Source organism: Dermatophagoides pteronyssinus, unplaced genomic scaffold (assembly GCF_027571235.1).
Source record: "Dermatophagoides pteronyssinus isolate colony J.1.1.1.1 unplaced genomic scaffold, Derpt_VIB-CSIC_2022.12 sq0027, whole genome shotgun sequence".
Lineage (NCBI taxonomy): Eukaryota > Metazoa > Arthropoda > Arachnida > Sarcoptiformes > Pyroglyphidae > Dermatophagoides > Dermatophagoides pteronyssinus.
The window spans coordinates 52,374-64,392 of record NW_027461551.1 but is presented as its reverse complement, the minus strand read 5'-3'; the positions used below and the strand labels follow the sequence as shown (position 1 = coordinate 64,392).

General features: G+C 34.9%; 6 protein-coding genes across 6 annotated transcripts; all 6 read right to left on the bottom strand.

Moving 5' to 3' along the window:
- Window positions 1–2: 2 nt before the first annotated feature.
- LOC113794086 (frizzled-1-like) lies at window positions 3–2,615 on the bottom strand. Its single transcript, XM_075823361.1, has one exon. It carries the CDS (start codon window positions 2,075–2,077, stop codon window positions 233–235), a length of 1,845 nt encoding a protein of 614 aa, XP_075679476.1. The 5' UTR covers window positions 2,078–2,615; the 3' UTR covers window positions 3–232.
- On the bottom strand, window positions 2,150–3,701 carry LOC113794094 (uncharacterized). Its single transcript, XM_027344180.2, has one exon. The coding sequence runs from the start codon at window positions 3,603–3,605 to the stop codon at window positions 2,637–2,639; it is 969 nt and encodes a 322-aa protein (XP_027199981.2). The 5' UTR covers window positions 3,606–3,701; the 3' UTR covers window positions 2,150–2,636.
- A 159-nt stretch (window positions 3,702–3,860) lies between these two features.
- Window positions 3,861–4,963, bottom strand: LOC113794077 (uncharacterized). The gene has a single exon (XM_027344163.2). The coding sequence runs from the start codon at window positions 4,380–4,382 to the stop codon at window positions 3,918–3,920; it is 465 nt and encodes a 154-aa protein (XP_027199964.2). The 5' UTR covers window positions 4,383–4,963; the 3' UTR covers window positions 3,861–3,917.
- A 273-nt stretch (window positions 4,964–5,236) lies between these two features.
- Window positions 5,237–6,271, bottom strand: LOC113794097 (uncharacterized). The gene has a single exon (XM_027344184.2). The coding sequence runs from the start codon at window positions 6,116–6,118 to the stop codon at window positions 5,417–5,419; it is 702 nt and encodes a 233-aa protein (XP_027199985.2). The 5' UTR covers window positions 6,119–6,271; the 3' UTR covers window positions 5,237–5,416.
- Window positions 6,272–8,043: 1,772 nt separating this feature from the next.
- LOC113794092 (uncharacterized) lies at window positions 8,044–9,106 on the bottom strand. The gene has a single exon (XM_027344178.2). The coding sequence runs from the start codon at window positions 9,104–9,106 to the stop codon at window positions 8,087–8,089; it is 1,020 nt and encodes a 339-aa protein (XP_027199979.2). The 3' UTR covers window positions 8,044–8,086.
- LOC113794093 (store-operated calcium entry-associated regulatory factor-like) lies at window positions 9,088–10,417 on the bottom strand. Its single transcript, XM_027344179.2, has one exon. The coding sequence runs from the start codon at window positions 10,297–10,299 to the stop codon at window positions 9,325–9,327; it is 975 nt and encodes a 324-aa protein (XP_027199980.2). The 5' UTR covers window positions 10,300–10,417; the 3' UTR covers window positions 9,088–9,324.
- Window positions 10,418–12,019: the final 1,602 nt, after the last annotated feature.

Below are 12,019 nucleotides of genomic sequence, written 5' to 3'. Positions count from 1 at the left end.
AATTCTTTTGAAATTTCTTTTCATTTTATTCGACAAAAAAAATCATATATGAAAAGGAAAAGCATATAAATACACCCATGTAGGTGTGGTATGGGTGGAAACAGAATGAAAGTGATTGTCTTTTGTTTGAATGAATGGATGATGTTTTTTACATATGATATTTAGTTAAAAATTGATTAATTTTACAAGAATTGTTCTGTTTGGCGAAATAAAGCTCATTAAAAGTGTTTGTTCAGACGTAATCATCGAATTGTTGTTGTGGGTGATGACAATGATGATCATGATTAATGAAACAACAACAGAATTGTCTAATAATACCATTCCAAGAGCTGACAGTTTTCTCCGACCAAATCCAAAAGCCCGATATTATACCGGGCATTAAAAAGCTTAAATATTTGGCCAAATAAATTATTAATTTAGGTTTCGATGGCTGCATGACATTATTGTTGATATTGGTTGTCGATGTCAATGATGTGATTGGGGTAAAACTAGGACATGGTATGCCATAATCGAATCGAGAACAAACATCTTGCAACCATGATAATAGGAAAGAATCCAAATTCAACTGTTCATAGTAATAACATGCTATCATTGTGAATGATGGTATCAGGTACAGTATGGAAAAGAAACCAATTTTGATCATGAATTTATCAAATTTTTTCAGATTTCGTGATTTAGATTTCATTGTGGTACGAATGTTCAATAGCGATATGAAACCGGATACAAGGAAAATTAATCCCAAAATCAATAGAATTGCTATCGGTATGAGGACAAATATTATCATATAGGATGGATTCCATGTACTGATGAAACATACGCCGGTCAGTACATCACCTTCCAGTTTGTTCATAGCCAATACTAAAATGGTCATTATAGCCGGTATGGTCCATGAGAATAGATGAAAATAATGTGAATTGGATTCAATGGCTTCATTGCCCCATTGTAAACAGGCGGATAGAAACCAGGATATGGTCAATATGATCCACCAAATAGCGTTGGATATGAGGAAAAAATATAATGTCATAAACAAAAGGGTACATTTTTCATTCTTGTTGCCCTGCGTTATTGTACGTATCATTTGTACATTTGTATGTCCTTGTGGTTGAGGAAATGGTTGATTACATGCAACCGAATCGTTGAGAAGAAAACCAAACAGAAAAACAATACCGATAAAAAAATAACATATGCTCAAAAATATTATAGCACGTTCCGGATATTCAAAACGTTTTGGTTCGATCAAAAATGTCAATATGGTGAATAATGTTGATATTACGCAGAATATGGCCCACATTCCGGTCCAAATGCGTATCAGATGACGTTCTTTTGAATCGAACAACAGACCATCACAAGGCATGCCACAGTCTTTATGTTCTTTGCCATCAATACGAAATACATAATCCATTCCGGACGGTACAACAAAATTCAACGGACATTTAAATGGTAAATGATGTATGGTTGTCATATTGGATGTAGCATACTGGTGATGATGGTGATTAGCATAATGATGGGAGGATGGATGTTTATTAGCACGATTATACCAACTATTTATATCGATAGCATGCGATGATGACGGAAAGTGTTGATCAATCACATCATTCGGTTCATTTTGATGGTGGTGATCATTATTCTCACCGAAACATAATTCTTTATCCGATTCGGGAAATTTTTCACAGTTGAGATATTCAGGCCAATGAAAACCAAACTGTGCCATAAGCACATCGCAACCGGTACGTGCTGAAATACACAACGAACGACATGGCTTTAATGGTGTTTCCAGTACATTACAAACGGGAACATAAATGGAACATAAAAATATTTGTAAATGCGGACTACAATTCACTTTAACTAATGGCAGATATTGATGCACCTCATCTTTAGCCGAATCTTGATTAATGTGACCCAAAATATTTGGCAATATAGTTTGATTGTATTGGATATCCATACACATTGGTATTGTGATTGGTTCACAACGTTCAGGTAATGTGATTGGTTCATCTTCAACATGTTCAATAATACAATCAATCAACGATATGATTGATAATATTATCAATACTATTTCCAAATATTTATTACTCATTTTATATTCAAATGTCAATGTCAATGTTGTTGAGACTATTCAATTACAACCTGTTGATTGATTTACACATCATTTTTGTTTTGAAACAAATCGAAATTCAAAATTTTAATTAAAATTCACCGATCATCACAGATTTGTTTACAATTCTTCTCATCCACACTCACTCACATAAACAAAAATAGTTGCTAACATGAGCTCATCGTTGTTGTTGATAATGGTGAAGAAGATGGCTCAACAGGACCACGATTTACGACCACCACTACGATCACCATCAACAACAGTCCCAACCATAAGTATGTCGAGTGGGATAAAGAAAGAGAGAGAGAGAGAAGCTATCCCGGTGATAACACACACACACACACCGCGAAAATGGTAAATAATAAGGGGAAAAAAGCCACCCGACAACTACAAAGAAGGAGTGGAATCATATCATTGGGTTGAAGCCATGTTGGTGGGTAACCATACTACAGCAGCATAAGAAGAAGAAGGAGAAGATTTGAAAGAAAACAAATTTTCTGAAATGCAGCATTCTTTGCAGATTAAAATGATGGCCAGTTGATTATGATTCTATCTTATCAATATCTTTTGAACTGTGGAATAATGCATCCACACCAACGTTGGATAAATCGACGGCTGTATCATTGATTGTGAATGAATTATTCTTTTCATCATTATCATCGGCGGTTAGCTCTGGATTTTGATTCGAGCCATAAACATAGCCCATATAACCGGCAGCTGCCATACCGATTATTAAACTGGATATAATATTATGATGATTTTCATTTTCTGATTCAACAACATTTGCTGGTGATTTGATTTGGGGATAACTATAATCCATGGGTGGTGCTAGCTGTTGTTGTTGTTGTTTTTGGAAAAATTTAGGATTATCAAAGAGATAGGAACGATATCTAGATGATGATGGTGGTGGTTGTTCGGCTGATGAAAGATTACTGGGATGATGAAGATTAGAACATAATTTACGATAATATCTAATAGTGATTAAAATAATGACTAATACTATTACTATAAACGTCATGTATGGTGATGTTTGTCTTCTATAGGGTTTGGGTTTGGTTCTATCATAATCAATGTCGATAGAATTTCCATCAGGAAAGCCAGGACGGTGATCAGAATGGTAACGTTTTTCAATAGTATACAGCATGGCACAGGAATCAGCTAAAATAAATTCATTATCATCAGGCGAATGATAATTTTCACAAATGACATCATATGGTCCAAATCGATATTGCCAAGGCATATCAGCTTCGCATTTCCATTGTATGGATTGATCGTGCTCATCCAAACTACCACTGTTATAACATTGAACTGTGGATATTTGCAAATCATCACAATAATCACCAATACATGTTAATTGTTTGATTGGTGACGATCGTCGTGCTTCAGTCAAACGATCCGCATATAATGTCAATGTTTGAATATCTTTTAATTTGATACGATCATTATTGTCTGCCATCACCATCATCAATATCATCAAAAATGATGAACATGTCGGGTAGATATTAATCATTTTTGTTTAGAAACAAAATCAATGAAATTCATAGAAAATGAATTTCTGTTAAAATGGATAACAATGACATTCATGTTATATTTTGGAACCAGCACAATACAAACAATGTCTATATAACAGAGGATATTCTAGGCCCAAATTCATCATTCCATTTGCCAAATTCAAACGATAGATAGCATTACTGAACTTTGGGCGAGAATCGCATCACTAGATGGCGAGAGCCTTTCTAGGAAATAAAAATTGGAAAGTAAAATGTGAAATGATAATAATAATGATTATTAATAGTTCATTCACTAATTTCATTCGTTTTGTTTATCGTCGAGAACTGGATGCAAAACCAACCGATTCTCCAATACTGGTACTATTATCTAAAAATCCACCACCGCGGCTTGATCTTCTATCCCCAAATGGTGATCTCGATCGATTTCGACTTGCATCACCTAAACCACATAAATAACCCAGAATACCGCCAACACACGCACCACCTAATGAACCCGGATTTCGACACATACAAAAACAACAGACTAGTGCTATCAATACAAATATTATTATCGTTATAGTGGAATAGTATCCGGCATTTGGCCCGGGGGTCGTTTGACCAGGACCACCACCACCGCTACCGCCACCTCCACCGCCACCGCCACCTCCACCGCCACCTTCACGATCTACAATGGTATATCGTAGGCCACAGGAACCAGCCAAAATGTATTCGTCTTCGGGTGAATCATAACCTTCGCAGGAAACATCCAATTGTCCGAATTTATATCTGTTGGGCATATCGGCTTTACATTCCCATTGTATAGATTGACCATCCGATCCACGGTTATAACATTGAACTGTTGATAGTTGGACACTGTCACAATGGCCACCACCGGTACATGTTAATTGTTGAATTGGCGATGATCGTCGCGATTTGGTTGAAGTGCCAGACTGAAATGTTAATGCTTGAATATCCTTCAATAGGACACGATCATCACTCTCAACAATCTATATAATAAACACGAGAAGCGAAGCTTCTCGAGAGTGTCGTTAACAGAGAAATGTGTTAGGAAATTTCTAATACACAAATGTGATAGAAAGGGTCTGCAGAAATAGTCAATGTGCGCAGCAGCGTGCGCAACATGAATTGCCTCGGGATAGAAACAATTGTTAACGCTTAGGCCCCGGTCTCATTGTTATGGGACCGCGGCCTTAAGCAGGTTAGGTTAGGTTTGTGCAATTAGGTTTTCCGAGAGGAACTAAGTGAAGCGCCAATATTTGTGGCTATCTTTGGCGATTTTTTCCAATATTTTTTTGGACCGATTTTCGGCGAAACCCGAAACAAATGGATAGAAAACAAATAATTGATTGTATCGAGTGAATAAATGGTTGGATCGATCGCAAGAACAAACTTCAGCCAAGATTTGGGAGATGGGCGGCGTAGCCGCTCATCTGCCAAAATCTACGGCTAAGTAGTGTGCGTGCTGCTGGCCGAAGGCCGGCAACACACACTTGTGACCATATAAATAGAAAAAGAGAATAGCAAATTATAAATATAACAAGCGTTCATCATTCTTTCTTTTGCTCTCTATTTGGTTCGATATTTTAGAAGAAAAAAGCAACTGACAAACTTGAGAAAACAAAACAAACAATTCAAATTCGATTGAATTTGCCAACCCGAACAACGTTTATATAAGTGGTTTGCTGAACATGGTTAGCATCAATCAATATTTATTGGTTATTCGATTAGAATTGATTATGATTCATTAGCAAATAATGCAATTAATCAAGTTTTTCGATGCATTGTTTCTCACTACCCCCACCACAACGCTTTATTGCAATGATAAACTAAGGGATGATGTTCTATCAATATTTGAATTGGGTGATATGGTTGCATTTTGATTTGAACCCATAACACTACCTCTAAATGATTCAGAGGGATTTTGTCCTTTTCTATCACTCTTTGATCGTTCTAATGACTTTGGTTGGGCTGGTTTGACATTTGGATTCGGATTTGTTCTATAACAAAGACAACAACCAAACAATAATATGAACAGTGCAACCATTATAGTGATGGTTATGCTCGAAATTCCATTATCATCAATATCATCATCATTATCATCATCATCATCATCATCATCGCCAGCATCGGAACGTTTTACAATGGAGTATTGTAGAGCACATGAATCAGCCAAAATATATTGATCTTGAGGTGAATCATAACCTTCACATGACATATTTACTTGTACCAGTTTATATTTGGAAGGCATATCACCTCTGCATTCCCATTCGATAGATTGATTGGATCCAACATTAAAACATTGCGCCACTTCTAGTTTAACACGGTTACAATTGCCACCCCCAATACATTTTAATTGTGGAATTTTTTGATTTCGCCTTGTTTTGGCTAATCGATCAGACTCGAATGTCAATGCATCAATATTTTCCAATAGGATGCGATCATTTGGCTGTGCCATCACTATCACTATCAAATTGATTGAATAAACCAGTAACATTGAATGATGATTGATCATTTTTGGATTTTTTAATTCAATTCAAAACCAAAAAATTGCCATTTCAATCTTTTCCAAATTCCAACAACATTCATTTAGCATATTTGCTCAACATTGTTGGCCCAATCAATATTTATTCATGATTCGATTCAAAAGAAAATCATTATTGGCTAATTCTATGACTGGATAGATTTATAAAGTTCGATAGCAATGTAAAATGTTCAATAATAATTTATTCTATTTATTCCAGTTTGTTTTAGGGGATGCCCAATCTCATCTCTCATCTCCCTTTACCAAATTTTGGACGATCGAGATCGATTAACTTGGTTGCACTGTTGAATCACTTGGTGGTTCGACCTAACCCTCATCGATTTTTTTTGATATTTACAATAGCAACAGCAACAGCAACAGCAGCATATTATGACCAATATTACTACGATAATCGTAACCGTGGTCCATTCGAACGAAAAACCTGGTATAGGTAAAACGCAACCTACTAGACTACATGAACCAGCCAAAATGTATTGATCTTGAGGTGAATCATAACCTTCGCAGGAAATGTTTACTTTTTTGAATACATAATTGGAAGGCATATCAGCTGTACATTGCCAATCTATAGATTGATTATCCGATCCTTTATTATGACATGTAACTGTTGATATATTCATACTTTTCATATTGCTACAATGGCCATTACCACATTCATCATTATCAATACATGTTAATTGGGCAACTGAATGATTGCGTCTGGATTGGGTTAGACGACCAAACTCGAATGTTAATGTTTGAATATCTTTTAATAGGATACGATCACTTTGCTGTGCCATCACTGTCACCATACACATCATGCAATATAAAGCAATAAACAATAACATCCAATTACAACCCTTAATCATTCTTCTTTCTTTTATAAAACTTAAAAAAACAAAATAATTGGAATGAATGTGTGAAAGTTATATAACTAGTTTGCAGAACATTGTTGACCGCAAAGAATTGTTGGATTTATTCATGATTCGATTCAAAAGAAAATTATTATTGCCCAATCCAATTGATAGATGGCTTTTTTCACCGATCCAGAAAATGAAAAAATGTGAAAAAATGATAATAAGGATAATGAAAATGATGTTTATTAATTGTTTTATTAATATGATTGATTGAATGAATCAAGTTTGTTTTATCGTTGAGAAGTGGATGCCCAACCAATCTAATTCATCATACCACCACCTTAACCTCTGGTTGAACGATCGGTCAATTCACTTGGTCGGGCTGTTGAAACACTTGTTGGTGCTTCACAATCTGGATCCGATTTTTTTTGACAACAACAACAACAGCAACAACAGCAACAACAACCGCAGGATAATACGAGCAATATTATTATTATAAAGATTGCCATTTTCAATTTGAACATTATACCACGATCTTCAAGGTAATATTGTAGACTACATGAACCAACCAAAATGTATTCATCTTCAGGTGAATCATAACCTTCACAGGAAATGTTCTTTTGTACTAATGCATAATTGGAAGGCAAATCAGCTTCACAATGCCATAATATAAAATTGTTTACCGTTCTATTATTATAACATGTAACTGTTGATACATTCACTTGGTTACAATAGTCATCGCCAACACATGTTAATTGGGCAACTGCTTCATTTCGTCTGGATTTGGTTAAACTGCCCGAATGAAATGTCAATGAATCAACATCTTTCAATTTGATACGATCATTTTCCTGTCCCGCCACTACTTCTATCATCATCATGCAATATAAAGCAATAAACAATAACATTAAATGATGATTAACCATTTTTCTTTATTTCATAAAATTCAAAACTAAATCAAAAAAAACAGAACGAAATGATTGGAAAGTTATATAACTAGTTTGCAGAACATTGTTGACCATTGTTTGTTGGATTAATTAATGATTCAAGGGAAACTATTATGGATAATAATAATAATAATAATTTATTGAATTAGTCAAGTTTTTTGTCAGTTGAGAGCTGGAGGTGGTGTTGCAGCAATATCTAAATTGGGTGATATGATTTGATCTTGGCTTGAACCAAATAGATAGCCCATGAAACCACCGGCAGCTGCACCGCCTAATATGCCAGGTATAATACTGATTGCAGATGATTTAGAGGAATGTTGCTCTTTTTTATAACTGTTTGATTGTTGTAATGGCTGTTGTGGTGCAATACTATAGTCTTCAGATGATTCCGAGGAAAATTGTCCAATTCTATAACTCTTTGATGGCTCGAATGACTGTCGTGCTGCAACACTACTTCTCGGCAATTTAGAGGAATATTGTTTAATTCTATGACTCTTTGATGGTTCTAATGGCTGTCGGGAAGGAATCCTACTTCCAGGTAATTCGGAGGAATATTGTCGAATACTACAGCTCTTTGATGGTGATTGGGATTTGGTTGTTGTTGCACGATTTACAATTGGCTTCGATCTTTTTCCAGGACAACAAAAGCAACAACAACAACAACTGAATAATATGAGCACTGCAATCAAAGTTATTTTCATGCTTGACATTTGTAAAAATCCCCCATCATCATCATCATCATCATCATCGTGAGCAGCATCACCAGCATGGGAACGTTCAACAATGGAATATTGTAGACTGCATGAACCAGCCAGAATGTATTCATCTTGAGGTGAATCATAACCTTCGCATGACATGTCTAATTGTCCGAATTTATAGTTGGACGGCATTTGGGCTTTACATTGCCAATGTATAGATGGACCATTGGTTCCATTATTGTAACATGTAACTGTTGATATATTGACACTGTTACAATGGCCATTACCGATGCATTTCAATTGGGAAATAGTTTGATTACGTCTTGATTTGGTTAAACTGGCAGAATGAAATGTTAATGTTTGAATATCTTTTAATCTGACACGATCATTATTGTCTGCCATCACTATCACTATCAACACCATCATGCAGTATAAAGCAATAAACAATAACATCAAAAGATGACTTTTACAACGATTAATCATTTTGTTTCTTTAATAAAACTTAAAAGAAAAATAAATAATTTCAGACAACAAAATTGGCATTACAATTTGTTTGAAAAAGCCAACTAACGTTTATATAAGTTGTTTAGAATATTTTTCTTAATTCGATTAAGCGTGGAGTATTAGTCTAAGTAACAATGCTCAATTTGCAACCAAATCGAATGAAAATAACTAATAAAAGAATAAGTTTCTTTTTCTTTTTATCGTTCGGAAGTAGATGCAAAGCCAGTCGATTCGATCATACCGCCACCATCATCGATATCGAATGATGAATTGCCAAATGTATCGATGGTTGATGGTCGACTGAAATTATCACCACCGTAATCCGGTACGGTACGATTTTGACTTGCACCAAATAGATATCCCATAAGACCACCGGCAGCTGCACCGCCCAATAAGCCAGGTAAAAAATTACTTTTCCCTCCGGATGTTCCACCACCAATGCCACCACCATAATTTGGATAACCATGACCCATTGGTTGCTGTAATGGCTGTTGTGGTGGTGATTGTTGATCAAATAGATCTGGTCGAAATCCAGGTGCTGGCGGTGCTGTAGGTCTCGCAAAGAATGGGTATTGATTAGCATCATTAGCCGGATGTGAATCGGTTTGATTTGGTTTGGATTTTTTTCGAAGACATTTATAATAGATGAAAAAGATGATCAAGGCAATGATTATGATTGGTATGAAGGAAAATGATTCATTCGAAGTTGATTTTGGTTTCATTTGATTTGCATTACCAAAATAATTTCCACCTGGCTGATGACCAGCACCACCATCAACAAGCGAACGTTTTTCGATGGTATATCGTAAGCCACAGGAACCAGCCAGAATGTATTCATCTTCAGGTGAATCATAAACTTCGCATGACATATCCAATTGTCCGAATTTATATTTGGAAGGCATTTCGGCTTTACATTCCCATTGAATGGATCGACCATCCGATCCACGATTATAACACTGAGCTGTCGGTATTTTCACTTTATTACAATATCCACCAACACATGTTAATTGTTGAATCGGTGATGTCAGTCTTGATTGTGTCCAACGATCCGAATATAATGTTAATGTTTGAATATCTTTCAATTTGATACGATCATTATTCTGAGCCATCACCATCGCTATCATCATGACAAGTGTTAATAATAGCAATAAATATTTACGATGAATATTCATTTCGATCTGAGATGAACCAAACAAAAACAAATTCAAAGGTATGATGATGACATTCAAGTTGAAATATTTTGAAAACAAAAACAAAACAAAAACAATGTCTATATAACTGGTACGTGTTGTTGTTGAACATTGCTGAATATTACATCACTTATTTTCATTCGTTCGATAAATGAATTAAACAAAATAGACGCATTATGGCAATATTTTACACATTTCATCGATGGATGGCAGTACTGGATTCATGAAACTTGGATGCTGATCACCAGATGGCAGGTGGCTTTTCTCAAAATTTTTTTTTTTTAAATTCTTTAAAATTGAAAAAATGCATCCATTCAAAGCAATATTTCTTGGAATTCCCTAGTCTTTTCAATTTCACTTTCTTTTTTTGCTCTTCCAATCAATAAATCACAATTTGTTTTTTATGGTTTAATTTGTCAGTCTGAATGGTATTTGAAAAGCAAAAATTGTTTTTCTCGTTGAAAGAAAAATGAATAAATTTGGAAGGTATGAAGAAAAAGGTAAAGAATGGTGAGATGACAACAACAAGCAAAAAAGAGATTTAGAGAAAAAAGATAATTTTCTTATTTTCTTATTTTTCAGCATTCGACAACGAACAAGAGAAAGAGATGTTTGATATTATAATATCATCATATGACAATATCATCCCCATCAACCACAACCACTGCCTCGATCTGACTGGCTAGCTGATTATCAGGCTTGTGATCACATAAAACAAACATTCAATTTAGGTGCAAATGAATAACGAAATGGTCATCATGATGAGAATGAGGATCGTGATTGATGAATTTGGAGAAAACAGATGAATCAATTCCAAACCAAACACCCAAATGCATGATAATTTATTGAATTTTTCCATGAAAATGAAATGAAATGAAAATATTTCTATTTTTGGAAAAAGATTTGAATGACATGCATGTGAATGGAAGGAAAAGGCATTTGAATAACCAGAGCATGATTAGTTAATATGTGTTTTTGCCGCATTTTGGGCACAACCTGTTGATTTGTCATTTTGCTTTTGAATATTGATAATTTGACTCAATTTACCAAATATCATATTGAATTTCATTGGCAAAAATATACATGATGCATATATGCCATGTTTAGTTGATAATGATAATCAATAGAAATTGAATGCAAACAAGAGATTCGATTCTATTTGGTTTGATCAGAAACCTGATTGTTTTGTTGATTTTGTTTCATGATGATGATGATCGGGCAAAAAACCTAGTGGTTTTCCATGTTTACATCAAAAGATGATTACCACTTCCACCATTGGATAGTTCTTCATCATCATTTTGACACATTTGAATTTTATCATTTTCTCTCTCTCTGTTCGTTTGGATGACATAATGCTGCATGATAATTATTTCATTTTATCCTGGATGGACAACAACTTAAATCCTGACATCATCATCAATGGTTATCAACGACAGGCACTTTCCGTTTCCTTCGCACAAAAGACAAACATGAAGCGAAATGTATAAAAATATCCAAACAAACAAACATCTTTTTCTTTAAAAGGCGTGGAATGTTGGTTGTTTTTTTTTGTAAATATGAGTTCAGTTATATAACCACTTCTTTTGCATCAACATCTTACCTATTTTTGTTGTTGTTGATCACATCCATCCAATAATCATCATTTATGCATGATTGAAGGATTCTCTCTCCTGTTTCTTTTTCAATTATCGTTGAAACAAAA